Source organism: Fukomys damarensis, unplaced genomic scaffold, assembly GCF_012274545.1.
Source record: "Fukomys damarensis isolate Sample0158 unplaced genomic scaffold, DMR_v1.0_HiC HiC_scaffold_19, whole genome shotgun sequence".
NCBI lineage: Eukaryota > Metazoa > Chordata > Mammalia > Rodentia > Bathyergidae > Fukomys > Fukomys damarensis.
In genome coordinates, this window is record NW_022900931.1 from 64,687,271 (window position 1) to 64,703,320 (window position 16,050).

Here is a 16,050-nt window from a genome sequence, read left to right on the forward strand (position 1 = left end):
TTTTTTGAGACAAGGTCTCACTATGCAGGTCAGGCTGACCTTGAATTCATGGTGATCCTCCTGCCTCATCCTCCCGAGTGCTGGGGTTATAGGTGTGTGCCACCACACCTGGCTAACACTCCAAGCTCTTCAAAGCATGCTATCTGTGGCTGTCCCACCCTCAGTGCACCCAATCCTGTCTGAACCTCATGCTGCACATGGACCTCTGTTATCTTTTTCCCCCTTGCACGATGCTGGGGATTGAACTCAGGGCCTGGCACATGGTATACAGGCACTGCCTCACTGAGGAAAGAACGCCATAAAATTTTTTTCTGGTACTGGGGATAGAAACCAGGGAATTGAAGCTATATCCACACTCCTATTTATTTTTGTTTTCAGACAGGGTCTCCCTAAGCCTGTGGAGTTGCCCAGGCTGGACTTGGACTCATGCTCCTCCTGCCTCAGCCTCTCAGAGTGCTGGGTTGACAGGCTTGCACCTCCATGCTGGCTACACGGTTTTGTTTTTTGCTTTGTTTTTGTGGTACTGGGGATGGAACTCAAGACCTTGTGCTTGCGAGGCGGGTGGTGGAACCACTGAGCTAAATCTCCGGCCCTCACAGTGATCTTGCCATTGAGTCGTCGAAAGTGATGCAGCTTTCTGCCCCTTCTTTTTCCTGGGTCACTGGTCCTCGCTGGGAGGTGAGGCCCTGAGGCTGCAGACCCCCAACCCTGGTGACACTCGTCACCCACAGCCAACAGCGTCCTGGAAGCAGGTTCTCTGGGTTGTCCCAGAGAGGGGAGAAGCCTCACTACTGGGCACCATCTGGAGTGCCGACTGAAAGTGAAAGAAATGACCTTTGTCACTTTCAGCCAGGCGAGTGGGATGGTTTGTCAGCATCACTGCACCCTTAGCCAGAATGTGGCGTGTGGTGCTCCGGTCCTGTGACTCAACTCTCTTCTCTCTGCCCACCCTCCTTCCCTGCCCCCTTTCTTTCTTCAGAATTTTTTTTTGCAGTGCTCAGAGTTGAACCCAGGGCCTCACACATGATATGCAAATGCTCTACCACTAAAGTATACCCCTAGCCCTAAAAAAGGTTCTTTTTTATTTTGTCTCATATTTTGAGACAGGGTCTCACTATGTAGTTCAGGCCGGCCTTGAACTCACTATGTAGCCCAGGCTGGCCTTGAATTCATGGTGATCCTTCTGCCTCGGCCTCCCGAATGTTGGGATTGCACATGTACATATATCATAAAACTGGTTTCATTCAGATATATTCCATAATATACCATGAGACTCACCCATTTAAGGTCCATAACTGACCAAGTATAGTGGTGAATTGCTGAAATCTTTGTTACTCTGGTAGGCTGAGACAGGAGGATTGCAAGTTCCAGCTAAGCCTGGGCAATTTAGAGATTTAGCAAGACCCTGTCCCAAAATAGAAATTTCAAAACGCTATTGGCTGGGCATAGGGGCGTACCCCTATAATCCCAGCGCTTGGGAGGCTGAGGCAGGAGGATCACCACAAGTTCAAGGCCTGCCTGAACTACACAGTGAGACCCTATCTCAAAACACTTGCACACTTAGCAACTCCAACACTCCACTGCCCCTTTATCTGTCTGAGGCCTGGCAAGGTGCACTCCCTTCCCTCCTCCTCACCGCCTGTCACTAATGAAGTCGCCCTGGGCTGTGTATGTGGCTCTGCGAGAAGGAACTGGCCCCGTGTGTGCCAGGCCTTGAGCTCCATCCCCAGCATGGAAAAAGTCATCCCTCTCCCACATCTTTGACTCTGTTGCCTGCGCCTCCAGGCACCGTGGGCAGCCCCAGCCCAGCTTCCTGCCAAGGGGATGGGGCCAAGGTGAAGGCTCACCCTTGCGCCCCGAGTGTGGTCCAAGCCAGGCTGCCCAGCCCCCCAGCCACCTGGACACCTTGCCCTATGCAGACTCGGCAGCGCCTGGTCTGCCTGGCCCTTCAACCACATACGGAAACTGCCAGAGGGTGTCCTGGCCTTGCAGCTGGGTTTCCAGCTCCCGTCTTTTGGACCTGGTCCAGTCTAGACCCAGCATCCTGCTCAGCGGAGACTGCACCTCCCTGTCCCAGAGCACACGCTGTGCTTGCCTCATCCTCTCTCTTGTGTCTACAGCACAGGAGCAGAACCATACTCCCCAAAGGTGTCTGCATCCACATCCCTATGACTTTTTTCTTTTTGTCAGTACTGAGGATTGAACCCAGAGCCTTGACACTGAGCTACATCCTAGCTTCGTTTTAAAATTTGTTTTAGAGGGTCTGGGATTTAGCTCAGTGGTTCTGCTTCCTGCCTTAGAAGTGCAAGGGCCTGAGTTCAATCCCCAGTACTAAAACAAACAAAAAAGATAAATTTAAAGGAAGGTACTTCTGTGCGTGGTGGCTCATGCCTGTAATCCCAGCACGCGGGAGGCTGAGGCAGGAGGATCGCTGTGAGTTCAAGACCAGCCTAGGCTACATAAACTTTGTTTTAGAGACTCTTGCCTGGGCTCAAATTTGTGATCCTCCCCTGCCTCAGCCTCCCAAGTGCCTAGATTACACCCCACATAAAGGTCCTTATAAGAAGAAAACAGGCCAGGTGTGGTGGCGCACCCCTGTAATCCCAGCACTCCCGAGGCAGAGACAGGAAGATCGCCCCAAGTTCGAGGCCAGCCTGGGCTACATAGTGAGTTCAAGGCCAGTCTGAATTATATGTTGAGACCCGACTCTGAAAAAGCAAAAATGGGAGGGTCCAGTGCATAGGAGATGTGAAGACTGTTGCAGAGGTTGGGTGGGGAAGCCACTGCAGGCTTTGGGGGTGGAGGAAGGGCCTAGGAGCCAAGGGAAGCAGAGGCCTCTAGAAGGGAACAGAGTCTCCCCTGGGCCCTCCAGAAGGAATCTGCCCTAGGGACCCATTTATTTATTTGTACCAGGGATCAAACTTGGATCCTTGCACTTGTAAGGCAGGTGGTGGAATCACTGAGCTAGATCACCGGCCCTTAGGGTTTTTTTGTTGTTTTGTTTTTTTTTTCTTTTGATAACAGGGTCTCATTATGAAGTTCAGGCTGGCCTTGAACTCACTGTTACCCAGGCTGGCTTCAAATTCATAGTGATCCTCCTGCCTCAGCTTCCCCAGTGATGAAATTATAAGCGCGTGCCTCCACACTTGGCTTTTATTTGTATTTTTGTTTTTCTTTTCTTTTTTTTCTTTTTATTTTCTCCCCAGTACCAGGGATCAAACTCAGGACCTTGTGCTTTTGAGGCAGGCGTGGTGCCACTGAGCCAAATCCATGGCCCAGTTTTGTTTTTTGAGACGGGGTCTTGCTATGTACAGTAGTTCAGTCTGGCCTTGAACTGTGTAGCCCAGGCTGGCCTCAGCTTCCCAGCACCCTCCGGCCTCAGCCTCTCAAGTGCTGGAATCACAGGTGTGCTCCCCCACGCCATCTTAGACTTCTGGCTTTCGGAACTGTTTGCTAGTAAATTTATTTTTAGCCACTACCCTTGTGGTGTTTTTTCATAGCAGCAGTAGGAATCCGGGCTCTTCTTTTCGTTATCATTCATGTGTGTGCCCGGCTTCTCACTGTGCATCTTGACGGCTAACTCCTGCCTGTGGCTCACCATCATTGTCCTCTGCATGTTTTCCCTGCTTTACGTGACCCCTAATGTAGGACACCCTTGGGACTCAGTCCAAGAGCCCCTCCGTCCTCCCTCGCTGAGGTGACTTCACTCAGGGGCATGGCTTTGGGGACCATATGCACCCCAGTGACTCCCAAATTTACCTTTCCAGCCCCAAACTCTTCTGCCTCCACTAGTACTGCAATCCTGCAAAGCTCAACTCCACACTTGCACCTGGGGACCTCAGGGGCACGTTTGACACATCCACGTCTGGAACGCCCTTCCAATACACAACCCCACGCTCTCTTCTCCGAATCCCCCCCTTCCAAACTGATGGCGCCATTAAGGAAGGACTCGGTGGCTCAGTGCACATGTCTAGAACTCAGAGTTAGTGTTATTAGGGAGAGACAGGGTCTTGCCATGTGTTGTAGGCCAGCCTTGAGTTGGTGGTGACCCTTCCACCTCAGCCTCCAGAGAGCTAGGGCTACAGATATGCAGCACCACACTCAGTTCAAATGTGTTATTCTGAAAGAGTGCACGACCATTGCGTGTCCTTCACCCAGCCACCACCAGCTTCAACCACAGTGCAATGACGTGAGCCGGAAAACGGACATGGGTATAACGCTATTCACCAAAGGAACTACAAACGTTGGTTAAATATTGGCAGTTTGCCACTAATTTTTCTTTCTTTCTTTGTACTGGGGATTGAGCCCAGGGCCATGCACATGCTCCATCTTCAGCCTCCCCTCTTCTTTTGCCAGGACTTCACTAAGTTGCCGAAGTAAGTCTGGACCTGTGATCTTCCCGTTCTGCCTCCCAAAGAGCTGGGATTATAGCCGTGGGCCACTAAGCCCAGTCACTAAGGTTCTGAATTGAATTGTGGTTCAGAATTCCATTTAGGAAGCCGCACTGTTAGTGAGGCGTCTGTGTAATCTCCTCTCGAACTTAGTTTGAGTTCTCCCCTTTTTTCTTTTGTGGGGCCATGGATGGAGCCCAAGGCCTCGAGCACACTAGGCAGGCGCAGTACCACTGAGCTATACCCCAGCCCTCCTTCTTTTCCACACGCACCGACCCACTCCTACAGAAGCCAAATGAGTGTGCCTACTTTCCAAACGTACCCCTAATCTGACCACACCTTCCTACCTCACCGCTCCCATCTGGGTCCAAGCCTACATCTCCGTCTCCTCCCTGAAAATTAGAACCTGAATCCATCTGCCATTATTCCTGACAAAAGCATGGAAGCGATCTTTCATTTTTTTTTTTATGTGCAAACATGTTTCTTACAGAACTTTTAAAAAATTAAATGCCCTTAACCACCTGCAACAAAACGTGCTGGGACGGAAGGAATCAGTAAGTGACCCACAGAGAGGCAGCAGAATGGAAGTAAAATAATAAATTTACTTATCGATAAGGGTGTATCACACAGAAACTGTGCCTGGATTTACTATGCACTGGGGTACAGCTCCTCCTTTAGAGGGTTTCACAGCCTTGACTTCATTTGGGTGGTTACATTTCATTCTCACAGTTCAAATCACCGTCACAGAATAGCTCATCTTTTAACCCAGACGTAACAGTTCTTTGCACTTGGGGAGTTTACCTTTAAGATTCGCCTAGTTATCTGTCCTAGTCCGTAGGAAGGGGGTGCTCAGGGTCAGGGGAGCAAATGTTAGCAATGGGTTCTTTCATCCAGAGGCTCTTACAATCAGGTGGCTCCAGTCTCAGCAGAGCTCGAGGTCTTGCTGTGCCGTTATCTCAGGGTCAGACCAATGCCTCATTCAGCAGTTAGTGCCTTCAGTGCCTATTTAGTTTTGAGCAAAACAAAACAAACCGCTGTTGCAGACAACAGAAGTGACTACACTGTAACACTTTATAGGTTTTTGCTATTTATAAAAGTTTTCCCGGTTCCAGGTCAGTCTCAACTACAACTACATAGTGAGACCCTGTCTCAAAAAACCAAAAAGAAAAAAAAAAAAAGTTTTCCCTATCAATGCTACCCTAAACTGAAGGTGAATTGGTAAGTATGCAAATGCTTCAGGCTAGAGCATGCTTGATCTTGAGGAATCCTCCTGCCTCAGCCTGCCAACTGCTGCGATTACAGGCGTGTGCCACCAAGCCTGGCTAACATTTAATACATTCTTATGTTTGATTCCAAATGAATGCATGAATTAGATTGATGTGATTAATAATTTGAAACAAAATATAAATATAAGGGCAACTGAAACACTGGCATTAATTTGTAGGAGTCACTTCAAGGTCAGTGACTGGAGAACTATCTATTTTTTTTAAATCTGAGGTAAAAAAATCTGTGGGAAGCAACCCTGTGCCTATGTATATTTAAAGGTCAAGGGCTGAAATTATATTCTCAATGAATATCGTTAAGAAAAGGGTGTGTAGCATCCATCATACCTCTGTTTCAATAATAGCCTGTTTCCAAAACTATATGTTTTTGAGGGGAGGGACAGGGTCTTACTATGCAGTCCATGCTGGCCTTGAACTCACTATGTAGGCCAGGCTGGCCTGGAACTGGCAGTGATCCTTTTGCCTCAGCCTCCCAAGTGCTGGGATGACAGATGTGTGCTCAAAATTATACATTTCTTCACAAATAAATATTACATATCCGCAACTAGAGAGAAACCATCAAGGATGAGTTCCAGAATATACTGCTTTCCCAAAGTGTCTCTGAGCTGTATTTTAAGGCATATATTTTATTGATTGATTTTTTTTTTTTTTTGAGACAGGGTCTCACTATGTAGTTGAGACTGACCTGGAACTCATTGTGTAGCCCAGGCCGATCTTAAACTCATGAGGATCCTCCTGCCCCAGCCTCCTTGAATCATTTGAATGACGCCCTTCCCTAGAGATCTTTGCACAACAAGAATCTCTGCTCTTCTGTCAGGAACTCTTTCTCTTTAAACTCGTGCTCTTCACCAATGATCTTCCTTCCTTCCTGTTCCCTTCCTTGGTTTTCTTTATTATTTTTTTTACCTTTTCTTTTTTTTTTTTGTACCAGGAGTGGAACTCAGGGCCTTGTGCTTGCCAGGCAGGGGCTGTGCCACTGAGCTACATCCCCGGCCTCTCTTCCGTGGTTTCCAAGTCCAGTCCTCTTCTCATGAACTTCTTTCACATAACATTTTTTTGTGCCAGGGAGCGAACTCCGGTCTTTGCGCTTGCAAGGCAGGCAGCAGAACCACTGAGCTAAATATGCCGCCCCAAAGAGATCTTTTTAAAATGAACATTAGAGGGCTGGGGATTTAGCACAGTGGTGCTGGAGCCTGCCTGGAAAGTGCAAGGTCCTGAATTCAAAGCCCGGTACTGCAAAAAAGAACATTAGCTTAGTTCCTCTCCCTGACTGAGCCCTTTAATAAAGCTGCTTCCCATCCCATTTGGCTGCAAATAAAATATGACTCCGGTACTGTGCAACACTCAATTCAGGAAAGATCAACAGCGGCTGCTATAACCCTTACCTGAGAGATGATAGGGGGACAGGACATTGGCAGTCTCAAAAGCCTCACTGCTCAGATTCCTGGGGAATATACACTTTACAAGGAGAGATCAGACAGGTAACTCCTGGACCAGATGACCAAAGTCAGGGCCATACTGGTGAGGCCATCTGACGTCACGCACACCTAGACACAGGGTACCATGAGCTCCCGAGAATCACTGGGAATATGTTTGTGTCCAAAATGCCTAACTTTAGTGTACTCATCAGCTTACATTTTATGGGCAAAACAGGGGTAGTAGAACAATGTAAACAGCATAAGGAAACATCAGACAAATCCAGAATGTGGGACATTCACCAGGAAAGTGATCTGAAGTCAAGAGAGTAAAGAGGTCCTGAAAAAAAAGTAGGGTGTATCTACTCTATATTAGGCCAAAGAAACATGACAACCAAATTCAATGTGTAAACTTTTTTTGGGGAAGGGGTACAGAGTCTCACTATGCAGTCCAGGCTGGCCTTGAATTCACTATGTAGCCCAGGCTATTCTTGAACTCACAGCAATCCTCCCGCCTCAGCCTCCAGAGTGCTTGGAATACAGGATGTACACACAACTGTGTCCTGCCCTGATTAGATCCTGGTTCAAATTAACACAAGATATTCTTGGGTCAGTTGGGAAAATATGAATAGGGGCTGGATAAATTTTCTTGGCAGTGAAAACTTTGTGTTATGTCGGAGATGTCCTTACCTTAGGAGATACATGTTAACTATTGGTATAGGCTGGGCATGGAGGATGCCTTGAGTTCAGGACCAGCCTGGGCTACACAATACTGAGTTTAAAGCCAGCCTGAACTACAAAACAAGACTCTATCTTAAAAAAAAAAAAAAAAGTATTTTGTATGTTTTTTTTTTCTTTCCTGGTACCAGGAATTGAACTGAGGACCTTGCACTTTCGAGGCAGGCAGTGGAACCACTGAGCGAAATCCACGCCCCCCCCCCGCCCCAAAGTTAATGGTATAGAAAAAAATACATTAAGGGAGAATTAGTTTGGTTATTTTCATTAAATTTTATTTAGAAATAGTTTTAGATTCTTGGAAGAGCTATAAAGTATTTAAGATAGTTTACACAAACACAGCAAAGAGGTCAAAATGTTTCAATGCAGACTGCTTTTGATACTGTTAGGCCTTTCTTGAAATACAAATTACTGAAAGAACTTTAGTTGTTAAACAGGAAACGGAGTTCATCCAAAGACCTTAACTACAATACTTAATTTCTTTCTTATTTTTGGTACCGGGAATCAAACTCGGGATCTTGTGCTTGCAAGGCAGGCGGCGGCACCACTGAGCTAAATCCCCGGCTACGATACTAATTTATTCTTACAGGACTTCGTGGCTCCCAAGTTCTCTCCTGGCCAGCAACTGCAGAGTTTCGCCCTGCGATCCCATCTCTTCTATTAATCCTTCCCGGATTTCCCTGTATCTATCGTTCAAATGTTACCTCTTCAGAGAAATCTTCCAGGATAATTTTTTCAAGATAGTTTCGCTCTCACTTCCCATGCCCTTAACTCTTCTTTGTCTTCACTGTGCTGGCCACTATTTAAAATTACATAGATTTAAATGCCTTTATTGTCTCCTCTAGTACGATGTAAGTCCCAAGAAGGAAAAGACTATAACTTATCAGTACTGTGTCCCCAGACCTCAGAGACTAACATACACAAACAGCTCAATAAGCAGTTATCGCCTGAAAAGATTAGACATGAACGCAATCACATTATTCACGTAGGAACTCTTTACCAGGCGGCGGAGGGTTACCACACAGTTCTCATTGACGCATGCGCACTGATCTGGGAAGAGTAACGTGAAGGGGGCGGAGCATCAGAAAGAGCCTGGAGGACACAAGTAGCTGGAGCTTTCATAGAGAAGTGGAGGGAGCGCTTGATGCAAATAGCACATGCCGAGAGCCGCCGCTAGCTGGCTAGGGTAAATTTCAGGCAACCGAAAGCGAGGTGGGGATTTACGCATGCGCCTTGCCTCCTTCAGGGCTAGGTCCGTGCGTAGGTGCGTTTGACTCGCCAGGCGCCTGCGCAGTGTGGAAGGCGGAGGGATATCTGATTTGGCCCAACCCCTATGCCCGTCGCGAGCTGAGGCCGCGCGGGTCGGAGAGCGGCGGCCTGGTGTGCGCGCTAGACGGCTGACTGAGGAAGACCAAAGCGGACCCCGCTGGAGTGGAAGCCGAAAAAGGAGTTCTCGTCGCTGAGGGGCCGCCGCAACTGCCGCGAGCCCCAGGACCAACGCCAGGCAGAGGAGGGTGCCGCGCGGCGGGTATGATCAAGTGGCCTTAAGGGGTACAGGGCCGCTACCCACAAGCCCCTGCGATGGGGCCCAGTCGACTTCCCTGAGGCCAGGCCCCTTTCCCGCGTTTCCGCTTCAGCCACCTTTCTGCTTTCTTTGCCCAGGGCCCACCGGCCTCTCGACCCCTCTCCCCTCAGCGTTCACTCCCCCCCCGCCCTCGGGCCGGTACCCACAAGCCCTTGCGGTGTTGCTTTTTTTTTTCTTTCTGTGGCCTTCAGGACCCTTACCCAGAATCCTTTTCTCACTTGGAGCTCAGTCTATTACCCACAAGCCCCTGGCTTGGGGATTCGCTCCTGCTGACGACGACTCCTGCTCCCACCCTTCTTGCCCCCAGCCCTTTTGACCTCCACCTATCGCTTGTTTTCCAAGATGTGGGACCCCCCGCCACGTCTGCTCTGAGCGTCTCTCCTGGAGTTGGTTGAGCCCCCAGGCCCTCGGTGATCCTCTGAGCACCACGGATCCTGGCTCTGTACTCTGAGACTTTACTACTCAGTAACTACTTTCAAGTGTTTCCGTTTTTTAGCCTTTGTTTCCTGCTCGCGCCAAGATTTACCTCTTGCTCCCTAATGTAGACCATTACAGAGTTTGTTTTATCTTTTTTTTTTTTTTTTTTTTTTTTTTTTTTGAGGGCCAGATGGTAACAGGAAGCCATCTCTACTGATCCACTGTAACATAAGGTTGTCTGGCTTCTGCTCTTAGATTTGGCAAGATGACCCAGTTCCTGCCGCCCAACCTTCTAGCTCTCTTTGCCCCCCGTGACCCTATTCCATACCTGCCACCCCTGGAGAAACTGCCACATGAAAAGCACCACAATCAACCTTACTGTGGCATTGCACCGTATATCCGAGAGTTTGAGGTGAGTTAACTGAGTAGACAAGGAGTGGTTTGGTTCTGGAAAGCAGGAGACTGTTGGTCAGTCCACCTTCTGGCGTTTTCTAGCTGTGTGACTTACACAGGTGACATATTTGCAGATTTTCAGTTTCCTGTCTTAAACGAGGTTGCATTTTTTGAGGGTTTTTTGTTGAAAATTCAGTAAGTAGAACTGGGGCTTTGGAGTCTTGTCTGGTAGCCCTTAGCCCATGCCACGTAGCATTTGGCATGACCTTCAAATGTTGTGTTCTTTTTTTTTCCCTTTTGTTCTTTGAGATAGGGTCTCACTATATAGATCAGACTGCCCTGGAAACTCACTATGTGGCCTAGGCTGGTCTTGGATTCGAAGCGATCCTCCTGCCTCATCCTCCCAAGTGCAGAGATTACAGGCGTGTGCTACCAAGCCCAGCTGTGACCTTTCTTTTTTCCCCTCCTCTTGGTACTGAGGATTGAACTCTGAGCCTTCACAATGAGCTATATCCCTAGCCCGTTTTTTTGTTTTGTTTTGTTTTGTGTTTTGGTTCTGGGGAACGAGCTCAGGACTTTGTGCTTTCAAGGCAGGTACAGTGCCACTGAGCTAAATCTCCAAACATTTTATTTATTTATTTTTTGGTACCAGGGATCGAATACAGGTCCTTGTGCTTGTGAGGCAGGCAGCAGAACCACGGAACTAAATCCCTGGCCCTGCAGCCCTTTTAAAATTAATTTTGTTGCTACATTTTAGATACAAATAATGATTATATTCATCCTAGGGAATTTGTACTTGTTCGTGATATATCTTGAGTCTTTTTTTCTACCCTCCCCTACATTTTTATATCTTTAATGGGATGATATTCCTAAAGGTTTTGCACCGTGTTTTTTTGTTTGTTTCGGTACCAGGGATCGAACTTGGGACCTTGTACTTGCGAGGCAGGTGGTAGCACCACTAAGCTAAATCCCTGGCCCTGCACCCTGTTCTTGAGTGCTTAAAGCTATGGGCTTGGGGATTTCAGCTCTGCCTGCAGGTTACATGTGAATAAACAACCTGCAGCCACAAATCAGAAGGAACCATTTAGCATTAGGTGGGAAGGCAACTGGAGATGAAGGAGTTGGAGTAGCAGAGCAAAATGTAGTGGTTAACAGAAAGGTGGTTCTTTACTGGAATTTGCCACCTTTGGTAAACTCCAGTTTATTAGATATTTAAATGGGTTTAATATGGGCCAGTGGCACCTCTGATGCTGTAGATCATGTGTTAGTTATTATTTACTGTCTTGTGAGTGGGACCTTTCAGACCTGCGTTGGCCTGCAGAATGTGTCCAGTTGTCTGCTTTAGAGCCCTGTGCAATCAGCTCGTGTTGTTTCAGACCTTGATGCTCATGGTACTTGCATTAAAGGGTTCCCATAATGCCCTCTGGCACTTTGTTCTCTGTGAACTATTCTTGAGGCCATGAGAAGCACTGCATTCTCTAAATATGAGCAACAGGACCTGTGGTACTGTGCCATTAAGCTCTGTTACCTATGCTAGTGCTTCTCATATTGTGTGTGGTGAAGGACAAATATTTGCCCTCCGTTGTAGTTGGATGCTTTTGTTAAATAGAGTAGAATTCTTTTCTTTTATTTTTGAGTATTAATTTTTGAGACCGGGTCTTGCTGTGTGGTTCAGGCTGGCCTTAAGCTCACTTTGTAGCCCAGGTTGGCCCTAAACTCAGTGAGTTTCCTGCCTTAGCTTCATGAGTGCTAGAATTACAGGTGTGTACCACCATTCCTGTTTTTGTTTTCTTTTTTTTAAGATCCATATAATAAGACCAGATTTTTGTTGTTGTTGTTGTTGTTACTGGGAGTCAAACTCAGGGCCTCACAGTTGCCAGGCAGGTGCTGTGCTGCTAAGCTACATCCCTGGCCCCAAGAACAAATTTTTATTACGGTCAACGGACATAATTCAGTCTGATTGCTATAGAAAATTTTGAATGCTTCTGGCTTCTGTACTTGTCACAGACCAGCAGCAGTTTGTGGGCAGCTCTGGGCCACAGGTCATGGTTTAACCTCTGCCATTCTTACCTCCACTGGGGCCAGTGTTTGTTTAGATGAGTGTGTATTAGGGAGGGCACTGAGATTTTGATTTCCTTGATGGGTGTTCCCCAGTCCTTCCCCGTCATCTCTCTCATTCCCAGGACCCTCGAGATGCCCCTCCTCCAACTCGTGCTGAAACCCGGGAGGAGCGCATGGAGAGGAAGGTATGTCAGCTTGCCTCTCCAGATGATCCCTGCTGTTCCAGGCCTTTTATGTACACTCACTTTTCTGTCTCCCTTTTTTCCTGACAGAGACGAGAAAAGATTGAGCGGCGACAGCAGGAAGTGGAGACAGAGCTAAAAATGTGTAAGTCTCTCCTTCCTCCACCTATTTCTCTTTTCCCTCAAACTCTCTTATGTTCTGTTTCCAGGCCACAGCCAGGACCCTGCTCCAGCCTGTTTCAGAGAAAGTGGAGTTGTTCGCTCATTTAGCACCCCCTGCCCCGCACTTGCCATGCATCACATTTACTCTGGGCTTTTAGGTGGGAGAGCATGGAGCAAAGGTAGGCAGGAAGGGAGGGAGACTCCTGGTGCCTGGGCCCCTCCTGTAGTGCACTTGAGGTGCTGCCACAACCCAGCTGGGTCTCAAGGTGAGGCAGTGAGTTGTGATCCAGTGAGTTGGTTCCTTCCAAGTAAGGAGGGATGGAGTAGATTCCGGGTATGGAACTATTCACTAAACTCACAAGAGGGGCAGATACCAACTTCCTGTGGCCCTTTGTTGGGTAAAGTTTAAATGAAAGACTTAGTGGTAAGAGGTTGTTGGTTTTGCTCCTGCACCTGTGAGGCTGTGGTGAATCACTTCCCTCTGCTCCTTTCCTCTGGATCAGTTGATTTCCTCAGGGTGCTTAATGTAAATGCCTGACCTGGGAGCTATGTGAGCATGCTCTCCGTGGATATCTTGATGCTCTTTTCTTGGAAGCCTCAGAGATATTTCCAGACCACTATTGAGATTTCTCCTTACCAACCTAGTTTCTTTTTTTTTTTTGCTTTTTTGAGACAGGGTCTCACTATGTAGTTGAAACTGAACTGGAACTCACTATGTATCCCAGGCTGGTCTTGAACTCACAGCGATCCTCCTGCCTCAGCCTCCCGAGTGCTGGGATTACAGGCGTGCACCACCACGCTGGGCTAACCTAGTTTCTTTTGGATGCTTCTTTAGGACATTGGTGTCCACATATGTAAGTCACGGCCTTGATGACACCTTAATCCTAGTTGGTTTGTTGAAGGGCTGGGGATAGAGCTGAGGGACTTGAATGTGTTAGGTAAGCACTGTTATCATGGAGCCACCTCCCCAGCTTCACTTTAATACTTTCATTTAACTTTTCCCCTGCCTGTCACCAAGACCTGTCTCTGATACTCTCTACATGTCACAAACCTGGCTTTTCTCTTCATGCCTACAATTCCCCATACACACACTCCTCATGCCTTGCCGATATTTACCTGTGTATCCAAGCCCGGGTTCACTGCTGGCTTTGTTTTTTTGAGACAGGGTCTCAGGCTGGCCTTAAACTCACTGTGTAGTCCCATCTGGACTTGAACTTGTGGCTATCCTGCAACAGCCTCATTGCTGGGCTTTCTGAATGAAGTACTCTACTATCTCTCTAGCAGCTTCCTTTTGTCCCTTCTCTGCCTATCCAGACTAGAATTGCACAGGATAAATTTATGATCAGTTTTCTTAACAAATGACAAGGAAAAGGATTAAAAGGTCAAATGAAGGGCCAGGAGTTAGCTCAGTGGTTCCGGCACCTGCTTTGTAAGTGCAGGGACCTGAGTTCAATCCCTAGTTTAAAAGAAAAGGTCAAATGACACACTGGCACCTCAACTAAATGATACTTGGGGACTGGTTGGATCCCATTTTAAATGAGTTTTTATAAAATGCTGTTTCGAACAGTTCCAATTGAGGAAACTTGAATACTGGCGCTTAGATGAGCTTAAGGAGTGAATGTTAATGTTTCAAAATGTAATAATGACACTATGTTGTTATTTCTATGGAAATCTGTGTTAGGGTCAGAGTAACACATTTGGGGTTTGATTTGAAGAAATTTAGTGGGAATGGAGCAAGGTAGAAGAATCAAAGTTTGTCCACGTGTTTGTAATTGACGCTGGTTTGTGGGAGTTCGTTGTCCTTACTTCCACAGCTCTTTCAGCTTCTCCAGGATGGATGGGAATAGGAAAGAAAGGATCAAGTACAACGGGTGTTCTCTGTCCCTAGAGCTTCTTTTCTTAACTGTGTCGTCCTTTGTCATGAATGACAGCCCTGTTCAAGGGCACCTCGCTTCTTTGCTGAGTACTTGATGTGCTTCGTGTTAGTGATGTCTCCCAGCTTCCAAGTGAAGTAGGGGTTGTTACTCCCTTTACTTTTTTTTGTTTTTTTTGCGGGGCGGCATGTTGGGGATTGAACTCGGGTCCTTGCGCTTGCGAGGCTGGCAGCAGCAACACTGAGGTAAACTCCTGGCCTGTTACTCCCATTTTTAAAATAAAATAAAATGGAGGCTTGTTTCATGGTGAAGCTGGGGCACTATCACTGAGTTATGTCCCTTTTTAATTTTATCACTCTGAGACAAGATTTCTCTAAGTTGTCCAAGCAGGCCTCAAACATGTCCTCCTACCTCAGCCTCCTGGGTGGCTGGAGTTTATAGACAGGCACAACCATCCCCAGCCTAAATTGTCCCCTTTTTTTGTTTTTTGTCTTTTGAGACGGTCTTACTATGGAGTTAAGGCTGGCCTTGAACTCATTCTTCCTCAGCCTCCTGAGTGCTGAGCCTACAGGCGTGCGCCCTCCATGCCTGGCTCCAAGAAGTTCTTACATGGGTAGCATTGCTAGCACTTTGGGGTGCAGTGGACTGACCAGTGGACCCCTCAGGGTTCTTTGCCACCCTTTTTTTTTTTGGTGGTACCAGTTATCTAACTCGGACCTTTGCACTTACAAGACAGGCAGCAGTACCACTGAGCCAAATCCCCAGCCTCTTTGCCACCCTCTTTAGGGTAATATGTTCCTTCAGATATTTGGGTACTGTTGACTTGGCACATGCTTTAGTTTTAAAGTCACACTCTGTCCCCTTGGATAAGCGAGAATTATAGGCACATAGTGCAGCGTGCTTGGGGTGGTTTCCCTTTTTGTCTGCTTGGCACATTGTAGCCACCCTTTAGGAAGCTCAGTTGTCCTTTGACCTCAGTTCCCTGTTCCCAGCACAGCACTCAATGGACAGTAACAGTGACACCACTACTGTGTGACACCGAGGGATGCATTGTCTACTGCTGCTGTGACACCTTTGCATGTTCAGGTGCATGTGGCCAGCTCATTGAAACCTTGCCTGACATTTACCATTTAGAATCTGCTGTGTCCCCATCTCCATGAACTCATCTAATGTGATTATGTGATCTCATTTATCTTGCTTACTCCTTGCATTAGTGTGTGAGTTCCCTGAGGGTAAAGAGCTTTTTTGTTTACTGCCAAATCCCCAGCACCTGCAGCAGAACTAGGTACTACATAATGAATGCTTAATAAATACTTGTTGGATGAATGAGAGTGAGCCAGTTCAATTTGAGAGAACTGGGCACGGAAAAGGGCAACACAAAAGGTTGCAGTGTAGTGAGGAAATTGGGGCTATAAGGAATACTGTATACCCCAAGATAGTTTGTCTGTGAAAGTTTCCATCAGTTACTGACAGTTTCCATCAGTTGCTCTCTGATTTTTTTTTTTTTTTTTTTTTTCTCGGGGTGTTAAATTTGGGTCTTTGCTTACAAATG

At 47.2% G+C, this 16,050-nt stretch overlaps 2 protein-coding genes across 2 annotated transcripts in view; one reads left to right on the forward strand and one right to left on the reverse strand.

The window, feature by feature from the left end:
- The window catches only part of Kcna7 (potassium voltage-gated channel subfamily A member 7), a 14,476-nt gene extending 4,517 nt beyond the window's left edge, over nt 1-9,959 (reverse strand). The window contains exons 1-3 of the mRNA XM_010640890.2: nt 9,936-9,959; nt 8,986-9,250; nt 8,825-8,874 (exon numbers count right to left, since the gene is read on the reverse strand). Coding sequence (XP_010639192.1) covers nt 8,825-8,874; nt 8,986-9,250; nt 9,936-9,959 — 339 coding nt within the window. The remainder of the gene's footprint in view (nt 1-8,824; nt 8,875-8,985; nt 9,251-9,935) is intronic.
- The window catches only part of Snrnp70 (small nuclear ribonucleoprotein U1 subunit 70), a 16,782-nt gene continuing 9,645 nt past the window's right edge, over nt 8,914-16,050 (forward strand). The window contains exons 1-4 of the mRNA XM_010640889.3: nt 8,914-9,352; nt 10,082-10,238; nt 12,403-12,465; nt 12,553-12,607. Of these exons, the coding sequence (XP_010639191.1) occupies nt 10,092-10,238; nt 12,403-12,465; nt 12,553-12,607 (265 nt within the window). The 5' untranslated portion in view covers nt 8,914-9,352; nt 10,082-10,091. The remainder of the gene's footprint in view (nt 9,353-10,081; nt 10,239-12,402; nt 12,466-12,552; nt 12,608-16,050) is intronic.